Source organism: Varroa jacobsoni, unplaced genomic scaffold (genome assembly GCF_002532875.2).
Source record: "Varroa jacobsoni isolate VJ856 unplaced genomic scaffold, vjacob_1.0 scaffold_1066, whole genome shotgun sequence".
NCBI classification, from domain to species: domain Eukaryota; kingdom Metazoa; phylum Arthropoda; class Arachnida; order Mesostigmata; family Varroidae; genus Varroa; species Varroa jacobsoni.
The window spans coordinates 494,624-511,044 of NW_019213968.1; the positions used below are offsets into that span (position 1 = coordinate 494,624).

Here is a 16,421-nt window from a genome sequence, read left to right on the forward strand (position 1 = left end):
TACACTGCATCAATGTATGTTTTTTTTTTAATAAAGCGCAGATAAGACGCTAGTTTTTATTATATGTGCATTGTGTTTTGAGGAACCAGCAGCCCAGATCAACTTCAGAGACGCTTGTGAGTCGCATGCAATGATCAAGAGCTTTTTATACCAAAAACTCTTGATTTGTCAGTCAACTATCGTTTAAGCGGTATACCTTAGCTTGTGGATATATTATATCTAGGGGCGTGTCCGTAGGGTGCCTAAAGTTATCCTACCCAACAAACAATATAGTTTTTTTGCAGCCGAGTTTTAATAGCGACCTAAAATATATTATGCCAAATCCTCTACTTAAATAATATATGATGATTGATAAAAACAGAAAAAAGTATAATCATTATATCTAAGGCCCTTCGGCCCATCCCGATACTCGCTTGGACATAACTGTGATCTTAAATGATTTTAAACGTTGTGGTTTTCGAGATCAAATAAAGAACTACCGAATTGTAATTATTTTAGGCGACTATCTACAAAAACGTTAAGGACGCAACTTCAAATAGAGCGCTGTTCGATGATCTCATAGCGCGGCATTCTTTAGACCTCAAAATGAAGGAGAAACAACCTTCCAAAAAGACGCTCTTTGACCTATTCCAGGATGCTGCTAAGAAGATGAAGAGCGACAAAAAGAGTGTCGAGGTAATTTTCCAACTCAGACAACTCTTTAGGCTAACGGGTAGAAGGAAGTACTCTAAACTTCTATAATGGATCTCCAGCTGTCTTTTTTATTGCAGATCTAAATGTCAATGCATGTAGATGGTATAATGACCTGTGGAGGTAAGGGGTCGAGCAAAAAAGGGAATTATATTGTTCATTGGTCGAATTTTTCACCAAAAGATGGAGGTATATTCATCCTTATTTTCGAAAAAAAAAACATTGCGTATTTTCGCAAGGATTTGGTAAAAACTTGTATTTCTTAGGTATTAATCGCTGTTCTACAATGGATGATAGGGAAATGCCTCAACTGACGCCCTTCAAATATCATCCCCTACCACTTTGGATTTTACGCATTAAAATTAAGCGCACTCCGTAATTAGATTAAAAACAAGCCAAGCGTCAACCATATGTAGGTGGTACTTTAGACTACATATATATATATAGTACCGACTTGCCTAGATTAGTCTTAAAAACATTCATGTTAATAATAATTGCATAAAGCGTTCGTGTTTAACCTAGGATTCTCAAAGTCATAGGAAGAATCGTTACACGTTTTTCCACAGAAGTTAACTGCATACCTGTTAGCGATTCTATAAAACCATCTAATGGTTAAGGAGGCCTATTTTTTTAGGCCCCCCCAAAACTTTTACCATTTTTGTTATGCATTAGGTTACTCAAGGAAACAGCCCTTGACAACTGGTGGAGCAATTGTTTGGTTATATAGTTATAGAATAGAGAAATATTTTCTTTATACTAAGGGATATGTACATCACAGTCAGGCAGTAAAGCAGTCATCAAATTATCAGTTATAGAATGAATTCGTCCCTTCATTTACTACGCATAAGTGTTGCTTATTAATTTCAAACGTATTGTGCCCGGTAGTAATATAGAAAATCCGCTCCAGTTATTAGATATAGGTTCAAGGAGACATTCGGTGTGAATGACTTTCTAAAATTTGATAGAAGCTTATATACTTTTTCTTTTTAAACTTGCACTCAGTGAAAGATCTGTATATATTGATATAAACAAAAGACTTCCTAGCGTAGTACTTGAAGGCAGTGTAAAATAGAATAGTGATGAATTCGATCAATTGAGCACAGAGTCTAGGAATCGCTTACCTAAACCCAGAAATTCCTGATGACTGTAGCAGTTACCTTGGCAAGCATGTTTTCAAATGCCTAACTACTAATACGGCTGATGTGATGAACCGTATCTATATCTTAGGGTCATCGGTATACTTTAGATACTTAATATCCAACGCTATCTAAATGCTAATTATATTAAGTAGAAATATAAAATATAACAAGTTCGAGACACAGGCAGGTAAGATTTTTAATCAGCTTTCATTGAGAATAACCAAACGGTTACGGGTGCGTTGAATGAAGTTACTAGTTATTTGTTGACAGTAGTTGGTTTTGCTCTGTGCGATTTACTGCAGTATATCAGCTACGTTATTGTCACGTTGACTCTTAAAGTGACCCTAACATGACTAATGTATAGGCTGTGCTCCGCTGTGATTTATTTTGTGGAGGTTGTAGATGCTGTGCTATATTTTGCCGAGATCTGGTCACAGTCCTTGCTGGCAATGATGTATCTCATAGTACTATTTTAGTAGTAATGCGTCCCGTTACACTGTATTCCACACTTACTTTGAGGTAACCTGCTGTAACTATTCAGCTTTTTTACCCCACCTATGATATCTTCCCTGATATAACCCTTTATACTTACAATTATCCTATTGTTCTAGGATTAAATTATACAAGAAAAGCTAAGGCTCGGGAGTAACATGTTAGTAATGTCGTATGACGTACTGGTGCAGTTTTGCCATTTGCTAAGTCGGTTGTTGGCTTTCCATTGCTACTTTATACATCCGAAAGACATGGTAAAATCACAACGCTTTCCATTAAAATATATCTCATTAGTCCGGAGAGAAAAATTCAACACGTCCTTAGCTGAAGTGTTCGTAACGATACGGTGAAGTGTAGGAGTAGATTACGGCTAAAAAGTGGGGAACATTGGAAAACGTGTGCTAAAAGGACTTACTTACCATACATTGAAATGCTTGTTAAGAACTGTCGTCCTTTTGTTAACTGAAACAAGCAAACGCACTAGCAATTTAACAGCTTTAAAAAAGCATGCTTCTGTGTTTTATCGAATAGGTCATACCAATTGTTGATAGCAGCGGCGATGCTGATGGTCCAACCTCATCAGCTTTAATGGGCTGTTCACCGGCGCACGATGAAGCGGCAGCAGCAGCAGCAAGAGAAGTCGTCGTCTTTTCAGATCCTGAAGCGCGCGTTGCGGAATGTTCCAGCGCCGGCGCGAACGATGAATGTGGTACTTCCGGAGATAATCCAAAAACAGCCTCACCGACGCCCGCCTGTAGTTTACCACAAGCAGACGATCAAAAAGTTATAGTGACGCAAAATGAACTACCGGTAAGCGATACATTGTCCGCCAGAAAGTCAACTTCAAAACCTGTGATCAAGTACTTTTTTGAAGTAAATACAGAGAACAAGAATGTTTGTAGCAAGGAAGCTGGTAATCAGTCTGCAGCCAACACGTATTCCGAAAAATGCCCCAAGATGGATTTCAAAACAGGGTCGCAGTTACTGCAGGAACAGCGAAATCGAATAGATTCACAAATCGAAGAAATTGTCAGCAGGTAAGCTGGTTAACTTTTTAATGTGATCGTATTTAACTTCTTTTTAGCTCACTGTTTAAACGAACAAATTAAAAAAAAAAGTGGAGCCATTCCAACCAAAAAAGTACCTCGTGCACTTGATTTAGCGTCAGTTAAATCATCAAGCAGCAAACTAATTTGTCTATTTTTCTATCACAAGGTCGCTTGTTCCAAGTCTGCACTTCTTGAAATAGTGAACTCTATCTTCTAAAAGTCAATACTATATGTTATATTATCACTAATACGCAACTAATAACTATGTAAATCGAATTTCATTGCTTGTATTCAGAGCGCAGGTATCTCAATAAGTACAACTGGTCGAAACACTTTGCATCATATGAATTATACGAGCCTTTTTGTGTTTATAAAACTAATTTATTTGTTTGATGCCTTAAAGATGGTAACAGGGGCCCACGAGCGGCATGATATTTATCACAGCTTCCACTGCATCTAAAAAATATATATGTATCGTTAGCCTTATGGAAGCCTGCTTTTCTGCGGAGTCTCTGGTGGAACCCGTGCACGGCAAAACGAGTGACGACATGCAAATAAGTCCCCATCAATTTCCGCCCACCGTTTTTATAACTGATTTTGAAGGCCTCCCTTTCTAAAAGCTCAAAGCCGTGATATAGATCTTCGGAAAGTAGTGGCGAGTCGGCCGAGAGAAATGTCAGGCATCAGGTGAATATGTGCGGTACGAGTGCTCTTTCGCAGAAGGAGACTTCAACGCGATTTAATTATTCGACGTTCTCCACTGTAAGACATTTCCGAGTAAGGCGTCGACCATGCATTGCGTTTGGGGCTTCCTTGAAATCGAACAAGCTGAGTTCGATGGCGAGGGATAAGCGAGGAGGCGATTTGAGCGCCGATTCGGCCGACACTGCCCTCTTGCATATTTCGAAGATATGCGCGGAGAAGAGCAATCCCCAAATACGGAAACTGGTGTTAGTGGCCGCCGTCTTAGTTCCCGTTCTAAACTACATCACCTACACCTTCATCAAATTTACAATGAGCTCCTAAATCTGTGACTCCTATTTGGAGCCGGGTAAAACTTAGTGCCTTAGGAACTTGTTAGATTTTCGTATCGTTAAGTCGTATACAACTAGCTGCATACAAGATGACTTCGACTGATGTCCTCGGCCCTCCGATTCGATCAAAAAAAGTCCTTCTACAGGATGGAAAATAACGGTAGGCTCAAGTTGTCCTCGCGAGCTTGGCCAGTTGTCTCTGTAGGGAACGAGAGTTGGGTTACTTTGTCGTCATTAGTTAGTTTGTTCTCGTGTAAAATCGATGCAGGAAGATTAAACACATTCATAGGAACACCTACCTCGGCCTGGAAGACTACCTTGAAGTTGACGATCACCGCATACCAGCGGGCAATGTTCCACTGACGTAGGCCATTCTGTCAAAGGAGCTATTCAGTCTTTTATTTAGCATGCCAAAGAGAAGATCAACTTATAAAAAACGGTTTTTTTCGCATTTCCCCCCCATGATTACGGTGCGATTGGGTCACGCTTTCCGAGCAGGGGAACATCTGTCCACCGGGTGGGGAGTGTACCAGTCTCGTCATGTAGGCTTCAAAAACCGTACGTTAATATTACGTTTTATACGTTACGGAAATATTACGTTTTATTGAAATTCTTTCATCCCATGTTGCGTATGATACCGTATCTGTTGACGCAAACATCTCCGAGAAATGATTATAAGTACTGAGGAGCCAATCGGGTGAGCCTGGTTGAACAGCCGTGGTGCACTAGCCACTAGTATGGTTAACGTTTTGTGTCAGCAGCCAAATAGGTCTTCAGTCGTTTGTCCCCTTTATGATGCACACGTTTCTCGATAAATCGATTCTGGAGGCTAAAGGGTTATACGCCTGAGTTCTCAAAACTACGCTGCGAAGATGCTTGAACAGTTAGGTATTCTCTTACATTTTATCAAACTTTGAACGACAAAGAAGCAAATTAATCACTTGATTTTTCTATGACAGTTGCGCCTGTTCTAAAGCTGCATTTTTAAAGGCCAATTAATAATAATTAGATTATTTTTTATCAAACCCTCACTTTAAGTTATCTCATTATCTTGGGGGTTATATGGGCATTGCACTTCAAGCATGTATTAAACAAGATGTCGATGCAGTTTTAAACAGAAATTTTGACGACTTCATTGGCACAATGTACCGTTCGACATAGGAACTACATTGTGCACACATTAATCATATATCTGAATAAACAACAGATAATTATTTATACCAGAATCATACACAATCGCGATAGTTATCCAGATTTCAGTCCAATCAAGTTAGCCTTGGAAAACGGTACGCGTATTTTCACTGACCTGTCTAAGTCAGCAGTAGACGATCAAAAAGCATTGGCTTTTTTAGTCATAATTACAGCCCTTTCTAAGACGAAAGACATTTTCCTGTTAGCTCTATTGAGTGACTGGTTGCTTTGCACGAAATCATTGATGGCCCAACTTTAATCACCCATCTTCGGTCCATATAGGTGGGACTAAACGCCATAAATATTTTCAATTTAGATTTTATTGAAAACAGATCAATTAAGTCACCCCATTTCAGCCAAATAATAGAAAAGTGTGATACATATACTGGTAGATCCAGTGACACCGACTATTTTCATCGATAGCCTTTAGTAAATTTTAGCCCACATAGTGTCATCTTCCCTTATAGGTGATGCTTAAATAAGACACCATATATTTGTGCTTGTTACGCTGCATTTCTTAGTTTGTTTAAAAAAAACATGCGATGATCGTATTGTCTTAACGCACCATGAAGGCTAAACAATATCACTGGATAATATATTAGATTCCAGAGAAGGTCATTATTATATGCTTAATCAATTACAGATAGTTCCGGGTAATACCAAAAAAATAAAACGACCTCGACGATTACGTTACCGTGTAACCATATGCCCGCATATAGTTAATTATGTGCCATTATTTCGTGACTGAATGTGAACATCAGCAACAATGCGCTGGTGTACCAAATATACTGAAAGCACCCGCGTCTCATTGTAGCCAACAGAAATAAAAGGAACTTATAGACAATACAGGAAAAGGATGCAGTTCTTAGAAATGAATTGACGTTGCATGAAATGAAGTTGCGGAAAGCGGGCATTAACCTTAGGATTTGAAACGAGTAAAAAACTAGTTTTAAGAATTTAATCTCTTTTTTTCGAATATGCAAAAAATGCACGTAAAAAATCATCCTAGTACTTTTGAGTACCTAGTAGTTTGATGAAGAGTCAGGAGACTAATTAGAATAGTTTAGAGAGTAACTTGGATAATTCAGAGACCGACTAGGAGAGTCTGGAGACTGACTAGTACTCATACAATGATCCATATTCTTGTATTTCAACCGAGGATACTTACTCGAGAACTTGACGTAATTGATGGACTTAGTTTTGACCTGATCACAGTCTCAGGATTAGCCTCCACAATGGGTCGCTAAAAAATGCACTACGTAGTTCCATGGGTAGCGTAAAAGTGAATTATAAAATAAATTAACTTGAATACACAAATACTAGTATTTATATAGAAAAGCAACGATCCCTTCTAGATTCGATACTTCACTACCCTCAATCTTTAGATCAGAATAATCAAACAAGCTGGGCCTACTATTGATAACTTTGCATAGTGAAGTTTCTTTCCTCAGTCAAGTTCGTTCTTACTAAATTTAGACTAACATATCATGCATCTCTAATATTTGATACATTAACGGCTCAAAAGTCAATGGCAAATACTATTCCACGCAAATGTTCTATTGCAGTGTTACTATGCAAAAGTGGTCGATCTTCTCTCGAGCATCCTTCGGCTCATATTGAAAGGGTGCATGTCAGTATCTATAGAGAGGGAAAAAATTCACTTCAAGATAAGCTGAAACTTATAATTTAAGTTGTTCAGAAAATACTAGTATTCGTGGTTGTCTGACATTCTGCATTTGACGACCTAATGGACATAAAAGAGACAGTTCGTGACTAAATTAAATCACCAACTAAACGCAAATGGTCTAAGGATGTAGGGGCTCATTAGCACTGGAAAATACTAACGAGCACCGCATAAATGCAATGAATTTTGCCTAGAAAAAGTTATTTAAGAGACATATTCGTTCAGAAAAGCATCGTATATATTTTTCTCAACAACTGGCTTAGCGTCTTCAGAAATTTTGTCGCTAGACCAACAGCCTTCAATTAGCCTTCAATAAACCTTTGTACAATATATTCAGTAGATCGTGTGCAATGTAAACTTCTCAAAAGTAAGTACTCGGCGCGGGCTTGAACGTGGTTAGGCACATCCAACTGTAGAATTATTTTAATATTCTATGTCTCTATAGCAAATATGAAGAGAAAAATTGATACATTCTGTAGATACGATTACCTTGTTCGTAAGCACATTTTCTTTAAATTATGATAACTTAAAGATCCTTAAACTTAAACTTGTCCATCATACCAGTTCTGTAATAATAGTAGTAGTAATTGTAAATTATTGAATAATTGAAATCGAAGCAGATTCTGTAACGCAGTATCCAACTTTGTTTGGTAATTAATGGTAACTTGCGCAGCTTACCTTAATAGCCCCAGTAGTACATTTTTACCACTAGCAAACTGTAAAAAAACACACCCGGTTGTTTATTGGTAATTTGGCTTTGTGTGGGCTGTGATCCTTGTAAATAGATTGTACAGTTGATAGAAGTCAAGCCTGAGATAAAAACAAATGACCTCGAGGATGCTTGCGTATTGTCTAGGATAATTCGAAGTTCTTTTGTTCCACGTTGCGGGCTAGGAACAGATAGCTTTTAACGCTCGCTGTTAGTCATAAGGTGTTCATTTACGTCGTTCCGGTAACGTCCGCCACTTATTACTGCGGCTTCTATGAAGTCTTAACTCAGATATCCTCAGTCATATTGTGTCAAAAACATACTTACGAAAACGTGTCTTAAAGGAAACGTCCATAAACTCGTTTTATTGTTCCAGATACGAAAACGAAAGAACATAGAAATGTTTCTTAGAAGAATGGAAAGGATATATACTATACTCGCATAATTGCATATATCGACTAGAGCGAATACAACATTACTGAATACGGAGCCATTGCTGAACAAAATATTATCGACATATGTGGCTACATGCTAACTAGGCTTTGGCTTCTAGCGATTTCGAAGCGTGAAGCTTGTTGGGGTCTGTATAAAAAAAAACAATTTTTTCAGCTTCAACTCAAGGAGATTGGTCTAAATTAGAGTAAAAAGCATAGGCATGCATGAACAAAACGTGGCAGGGATTTATTGGCACTTCAAATGATTACAAAAAAACGATGTTATTAAGTTCATTTTGAAGAAAACGAATGATATAAATATATGCACTGTATTGCAGACCAAAACGACTTGCCAGCTGTGAGGAGTCTTCGTCAGCTAAGCGTCGATCAGTCGACTCCGAACGCACGAAGAAAGATCGATGTAAGGCTATTTCCTTTGTTAATGATCTACTCTACCCTGAATTCAAGCGCGGGGCGATCTCCAAAGAAGACTTCAAAATAATTTGTAAAGAAGTAAGCGTAATAGCCTTTTTAACTATTTTAATTGAAAAAGTAGCACTTATACAGAAACAGGAAAGAACTGGTAATGTAAATAAGTCTAGATCCTTTCTTTGATCAACAGCCTTAGTTAATCAAACTGTACCCACCTCATTATTTAGGCATGTAGGTTCTTGAATGCTTGTATATGTTAGTCATAAACAAATATCGAACGTTTTCCAGGTGTCCGATCATGCTGTCGATAGCGGAATACTTGATAAAACAACTATTAAGAAAGAGATTGATAAGAAGCTTAAGAAACTGAAGTATCTTTGATAAGCGAAGTTGTGAAAACCCAATTCAATTACCGAAAATGCCTTCCTTTACATAAAATATCACGCATGATGTAATCAAGTCCAGATAATTCCACAAGTAAAAGTTGCGACAATGTAAAACCGCAGCAGCTTATCATCGGTCGATTATGTGTAAAATAAACTGATATAAAAAAATAAATTTTTATTTGACCTGTGAATGGCACTGTGCTATTAGACCTAGAGCAGCTTAAGGTCCTAAGGTCCAATACTTCCCCTAGATGTCAAAGACTAGCTAATGGGCTTAGTATTTAAAATGCAATTCTCGCATCTCTCGGCGCCCAACTTGGCACAGCTATCGGTATCATGTCACAATTTAAATTACTCATTGCCTATACCCTAAGTTATTTATATTTATAACACCGCTAATCAACACAAATAAAGAACAACACCATCAGATTGTCTTATTACTTTTACGTATTTCACTGCTGTCTTCAACTTTGTCATATCGGAGCTGTGGTCGGTCAGTTTTGACAATAAAAGAGTTGATATAGTATATCAGCATCATTTCTTTTCGAAAAAGAGCATAGGCCTCCGATGAGGTCAACCCCGTGTATGATGAGTTCCTAGCCATTACCAAAGGCAAAATTTAAAAGTGGCATCCTGTTTAGTAATTTCCTCATCAAGTTGTAACTCTTAGAGAATTCAACCAGCGATGTTTATTGCAGCTTCATTAGAAGCCATTTTAAAAACCTTCCCAATTCGCAGGGTAGTTTGCTCCTGGATCTGCTTCAACCTACGCCGGTTAGTCCTGTTTATCACTGCTTCCGTCTATAATGGTGCAGCATAAAAAGCAATAGTGTATAACCGGAGATAGTATCCCTTTAGGCCTCGTTCATGGGCCGTGTAATCCTCGCATGAGTTCGGACTTCTGCATTGCGCATTTTACATGAACGGCTTCAGAGATCGAACTGTCGATCTTAACACCGAGTTAATTCAGTCTATGGGAGGGAATTGTATGTTCGTCGACAGTTACTTTGATATTGCTACATTTACTTTGCCCACGGAGCATAATCGATTCGGTTTTCCCAGGGACTTCTAATCTGGCACCGTGCTCTTTGATCCAGTTGCGAACAATTTCATAGGTATCTTCTATTTTACCTTGACTATCAGCGCTACGTTTGGCCAAGAAAGTTGCTGTCAGGTCGTTTGTAAAGGGAATGGCCGAGACATCTCTAATAGAGTCTTGCTGCGATAGATCATCATATATAATGCTTTAAGGGTAACCGTTCCTATAGTGCTCCCGTGTCCTTTTGACATGTGGTTCCGTCGTACATTACGAATTCATTATTGAGACAGATATACCGCTCAACTGGATCTTTTTCTTGTAGTCTGTTAAGATAATCAGAGAGATCATCCAGGACATTGTAGTGGTGATATTACGGACGGCGAAGGCCACTATGCGCGTAGTCCTTTTTTCTGTCTTGCTTTTTTCTTTTCTGTATTGGCTTTCCCAGATACCCCTCTTACTGCCTCTACCGTAACAGACCCTTTAAGAAAATCTAACTAGCTGCTAGACATAATTTTCTTGGTCTTGTTTTCGGCTAGAAATTTATTCGCAATCATTTTCTCAGCTACTTTATCTGTGCAGTTCAGTAAGCAGATCGGTCCAAAAGCCAAGGAGCTAAATTTATCCTTTCTTTGTTTAGGAAATATTAATTTCATACTTTTTCTCGAGGCAAAGTGGCTTTTTGTATTCCAGATGTACAAAGGTACCGGTGTTACATCCTATCGATTTTTGTGTTACTTTAAGTGGCCATTCGCGGAATACCGATGATTTTTTGTTCGTCAGCACTGATTTCTATAAGTAAAGCATGTTAGATTTTACTAAAACTTGCTCTAATTAATCGTCTCTGTAAAAGTCCGCTTCAGTTCTGTGTCTTAAGTCGAAGGGAGGCGAAAGGAAAGAATATTTAAGTCTTCTGGTAAGTCTACGTGCTTTCGTAAATGTTTTGTATCTCTCTTCGTTTAAGTCATTTTATTCAATCAATACTATTTAACTGTTTTAACTAGGTCTCCACAGGATTTAGTCAGCTACCTGTATTTGCCTACTGATATTAGGATGGTTTACCTTGGAACTAACATCGTTCTATGCTGACGGGCAGCCATTTCATGTAATACTCAACGGCGATACTAGACATAACACTCTGAACATAGGACCTTGGTCAGTTCATCAAGAAAAGTCTAGTTGTCCTTTTTTAGTAAATTTCAGTATTCTCTGTTACTGCATATATTTTACGAAAGGATCTAGGAAAGATTGTGTGCCTTCTAATAGCGAGGACAAAGGAAGTGAAAATTCAATATGATAAATTTGTAATACTGCTCCGAATTGTCCAGACACGATTTTGTTTATAGACAGCCGTAATGTCAGTGATTTCACATAGAAAGGCATGTGTTTGTTATTCGATTCCCTCCCGAAGGAGTATTTTCTATGGTGCAATATTTTCTAAACTACTTATTTACAGTCGCAAATAACAGACACCGCTACGAATTACTCGATTTTGATACGATACTAACGGTGGCCGGGTTCTAGAGACGAGCTTCGAACTGTGGCATAACGACTATGAAAGCTCTACTCCTCTCACTTTTGGTTGAGGTAGAAGTATCAATTGTTTATAATTGTAAAATAAGGCAATTTTATTATATTTTTTATATATTCTTTATATATTTTTTATGTTGTCACTTATTAATAATGAATGCAATAGTTGATCGGACAGTACTTGCTAGTGATTTACTATGCAACAGTGGTTAATTATACTTATTTTTCCATTTCATTCAGAATAATCAATCCTATATGAGGCCTGCCGGTGACTAATAAGGGCTCCGGGTCACGGGACTGTTTCTACTTAAATAATTAGTTTAGGCACACTATATGATCCAATACCTTCAAGTAGGAATTGCCGTCCAAGCTAAGCACTCAGTCCTTATGAAGCAGCAGATCCACGTAGTTTCCAGCATTTTCACCAATCTCCTACGAGCGCCGCAAGTAGCCACCCAATCTTGTGCAGTTTTACCTTTAAGTAAGAAGTAAATTTATACTCCCAACTGACTGAGTGAGCACTGATGTCCCCACAGTCGATAACAGTCGATAACGATTCAAATAGAGCGTTTGCTGAAAACTGGGGGGCCTGTAGGTAGTAAATTTTCAAGTTCCGCCTAAGGGAAATCTTCCACCGCCCAACTGTTAGAGAGAAGGGTATTCAGATGATGAATGATGGCCGTATCGTCGATCGCTTCAAATCTCTGATTCGGTTCGGCTCTGACGTTAAAACTTACGTTATTGACACTGGTGAATTGCTCCCATAGGTCATGGCAGCTTACACAAGCTGCATTGCAGAATTCATTCTGTGATCAATCCTACTGTTTGTTAATAGTTCTCCAGGTTAGTCACGCACTTAATGCACCTAAAACTATTTGCTTGATGATCTGGTTTATTGCAAGAATATAACCTATGTTCCTTGTTTTGCATACTGTCAAGTAGCCCATAGTGGCACATCTAAAGCGGAAGACCTGATTTACCGAGATTGCGAGAAATACACGTTCAGTATTCAGACTTAGCACAGTTAGGGCATAGACGCGGTAACCGAAACTTTAAGGCCACACAAATGAATTGCGAATCTCACGGGCTTTAACCTTGTCGCGTTCGGTCCTCGTAATTACAGCCGTTCGAGTTCCATTCTAGATTTTTGTATTTACTTTTTCTCATGTTTAAAGATTGTGTTATTGAAGCCGCGATAGGTCACTCACCGAAATACTTTAGTGCTAACCTTTATTTATGCGATAGTTCTCTCACTGATTCGTGTGGCTTACGAAAAAATGCATTTTTAGGCCGTCTGTCCCTCTTCCAAAAGTGAATGGATCTTTTAATAATTAAAAAGTTTTATTTTTTTTTTAATTGTTTTAAATTTCGTCCCCTCACTTCGCGCTATGAGAAGCAGGCCTTTGGTTTCGATAGCAGCTTCACGTAGATTTCAAGCCGTTTCTCTATCTTATATATAGGTTGTTTGGTCCGCGCTATTATTGCGTCTACTAATATTAACTTCTATATTCATTTCACATAGGCATTTATTAATCATCAGTTGGAAAGCTTTATTTATTTTCACTTTGCAACGCAGGTTATCGAGATTTTATTCGAGTTACAAAATTTTATCTTCGACTCTAAAGATGGCTATGTTCGCTCTCTTTAAAGTAGCAAGAGGAAATAGCCTTCTGGATACTGATTTTTCGTCTCACACTGAGATCAGGAAGCTGCCCAATAAGTGTGGCCGTACGAAGGATGCTCGATGGGCTGGTAATGCTACTCAAAAGTGGTTCGCTACCTTCAAGCATGGCATTTTCGATTTAAGAAACGTCACTTGCGATAAAGTTCGAACACACGCATACACGAAGTTCATCGAGTTTGACGATGACTGTCTTGGGCCACCTTTGAAAGATCATAACTGTTAAACAAGTTCTAGCGTAGCACCTAGAGAGGAACGTTGCTTCTGCAAGCTTTTGATATCGGCGAAACATCCGTATCGCCAGTTAATTTCTTTACAAGTGCCTCAGGGTAGAGGTCTTGTGAATCTAATAGAATAATGACGACGAGTAGACCTTTCCGATAATGCATAACACTCAATCATTAGCAGACGAAAAATTTGAACAGCAAAGCAATAGTCAAAAATCGTTATATTTTGCGAAAAGCCTACTATATGTGAAGCGAGACCTAAGGCATTCGAAGTTTGTATGTCTCACGACTTTCACGTACCCTTATTTAGACCAGCTTAGATCGAATTTCTAAGAAGAACTCCTAAAGAGCAAGTTTCTTTTGCGATCAACCGAGACATGAGACACGAAACAGCATAGCGAAGTAATCGCTACTACCAATTCAACACAAGTTTCACTTACTCAGCAAATGACAGAATCGATTTTTTTGTGTCCATCTTGCATCCTTCTAAAGTACCGATGGATTTTTCTCTAGTGCTTTTCAATATTCCCTATCTTTCAGAAAAATCAGCTCCACTGCGCTCCATCAAATTATCACTTGTTACAACAGCAAATATGTCACGGCCTACGACTGACCAGGCAGTTATGGAGACTCGTACCTTAAGATATTCTGGTCCGCAGAGTCTTTTTGGACGATGAAGGCCATGCGTTTCAATTTCTGGGCGGACGTGGAGTCTGCTATACGCCGTCTAGCCCAGTAATACGGTAAGTAGAAGAAAAGCAGCAAGCCCCTAGGGCTGATCTTATGGGCTCGGATTAGAAAGAGAAACATCTCAGAACAGAATTTGATTACCCGATATAATAGTGAGAAAGTTTCCTGAGGAGGAACGAATTGATTACAATTAGACACGGCGAAGCAAAGAAAACGTCCGATGACCAGTGCTCTGAGCTAAACAGAAAGCATGAGAAGCTCAGTAAAACAATGCATTTGCATACGAGCTAAGCAAACTAAGGGCAGAAATACAAATTGAAGCAGCACATCCGAATATACTATGCTATAATATACTATACAGTTAAACAGTAGCCGACAGAGGAAATCGAAATAGCAAGATGTCCAAGATGTTAAGAAGAAGGCAAGACGTCGAAAAAACTATTTCGTCTGCGCACTTTCTCCACATTTACGCCAGGATAGGCGGCTGCCTAGTGTGCACCCTGTTCATCACTAAATACGTCGAGAACGACAAACAATTCCTCGACAGGTTAATCACATAGGGTTTCTTGGCCGTTGGCCTTATGAATCTACTCTCTCGAAGACTTTTTAGGATCACGACACGCTAGAATTAGTTGACAACGCTCGCAATCCAGATCGTTAAGGTACCAGCCCTGGAAATACTATGAGGACTTCTTTCGTGAAAATAGTCCAACCAAGGAAACCTGCTGACGCAATATCCTTTACAGTGTCTAATACTGTAGATGCTCGAAGCGTGAGGCTCCAACCACTTTGTTCTACAAGTTTAGCCAGAGTAGAATAAGGTGTCGATCAGACGAGCTGTTGAGGTCTACTGCAGGATATACGACTGCTGGACAGAAATCGATGTAAAAAAGGGACTAAGGCAGCCTCAATTATACAGTTCGTTCCGCGCTGACCGTGCATTGGTCAGCCCAGATTTCGTTGATGGAAACATTATGTAAGCTAGGTCTCAATAGTGGTTAAAAGGCTACGGTTAATACGGGCTTACGCGAAACCCAATGAAGTAGGCCTTTTCTCTGTGCCGAAGAGAGGGCTCAGCTAAAACCTGGAGCTACCACCCTTTGCTAGATTTCGCAAGGAGGACCCATAATTGGTGTGCACTTTTGACAGTGCCTAGTTAATATACCTAAAGTAACTGCTGAAAGTTTCTAGCATGGAGACATTGTGCTAGAGAATGGGTCACCCTTCTAGCGTGGTACACCTGCCAGAAACTAACCACGACCAGCGACCATATATTTATTGGATTCAAGATAGATGCCCACACTTCCCGGAAATATATGTGTCTCACATATGCATCTGCGCGGCTTTGAAGAACTGAAAAAAGCTTTCAAGAGGTACTTACACATACACGAAGCCCAAGAACAACTATAGACGTGCATTTAACCTTTATAAAGGCATGCGATTTGCTGAATATAACCTTTATACACCCCAAAAGGCACAAGCTGGCCACATTTAGGTACTCGTGAAATCAAAATATAGCTGAAGCCCGTAAGGAGTCTCTTTGGGATAGGAAGGCTATTAAGAGAGCTAGAAGTAATCCTGGACAAATTCAGGAGCAACGCCTGAACAGCAGATTCTACTGACTAGGGGAGGGGGCGGGGGAGCTCCTGGTACCAACCTTTATTGCCGCAGTTTCAAAGAAGACTCCAAAAGCCATTGATGAAACGCCGGAATTAGGTGACCATGGAGAAAAAAAATGCTCGCTGTAATATGTAGAAAAAAATAAGATGAAGAAGTAGCTAGATTAGTGAAAGCTACTGGTAAGTCAGACAATTATGTACCAAACTGAACTAAATTGATAATGCCCTACCAAAAAATTAGACCCTGTTTAGACTCATCCGGGCTGTGCACTAAAGTGAGAGGGCTTTTTTACTTTTTGGAGGATAATCCCATCTAAGGAAAACTGAATTAAAGCCAGGGTGCATGTAACTGGCAGTCAAACAAAATATAGCGGACAACGAAGATACCCCATCGC

The 16,421-nt window shown here is 39.1% G+C and overlaps 1 protein-coding gene across 1 annotated transcript in view; it reads left to right on the top strand.

The window, feature by feature from the left end:
• LOC111266250 (ATP-dependent DNA helicase Q5) overlaps nt 1–9,667 on the top strand; it is a 68,563-nt gene extending 58,896 nt beyond the window's left edge. The window contains exons 14-17 of the mRNA XM_022843575.2: nt 499–675; nt 2,853–3,358; nt 8,761–8,935; nt 9,143–9,667. Coding sequence (XP_022699310.1) covers nt 499–675; nt 2,853–3,358; nt 8,761–8,935; nt 9,143–9,235 — 951 coding nt within the window. The 3' untranslated portion in view covers nt 9,236–9,667. The remainder of the gene's footprint in view (nt 1–498; nt 676–2,852; nt 3,359–8,760; nt 8,936–9,142) is intronic.
• The last annotated feature ends 6,754 nt before the right edge of the window (nt 9,668–16,421 follow it).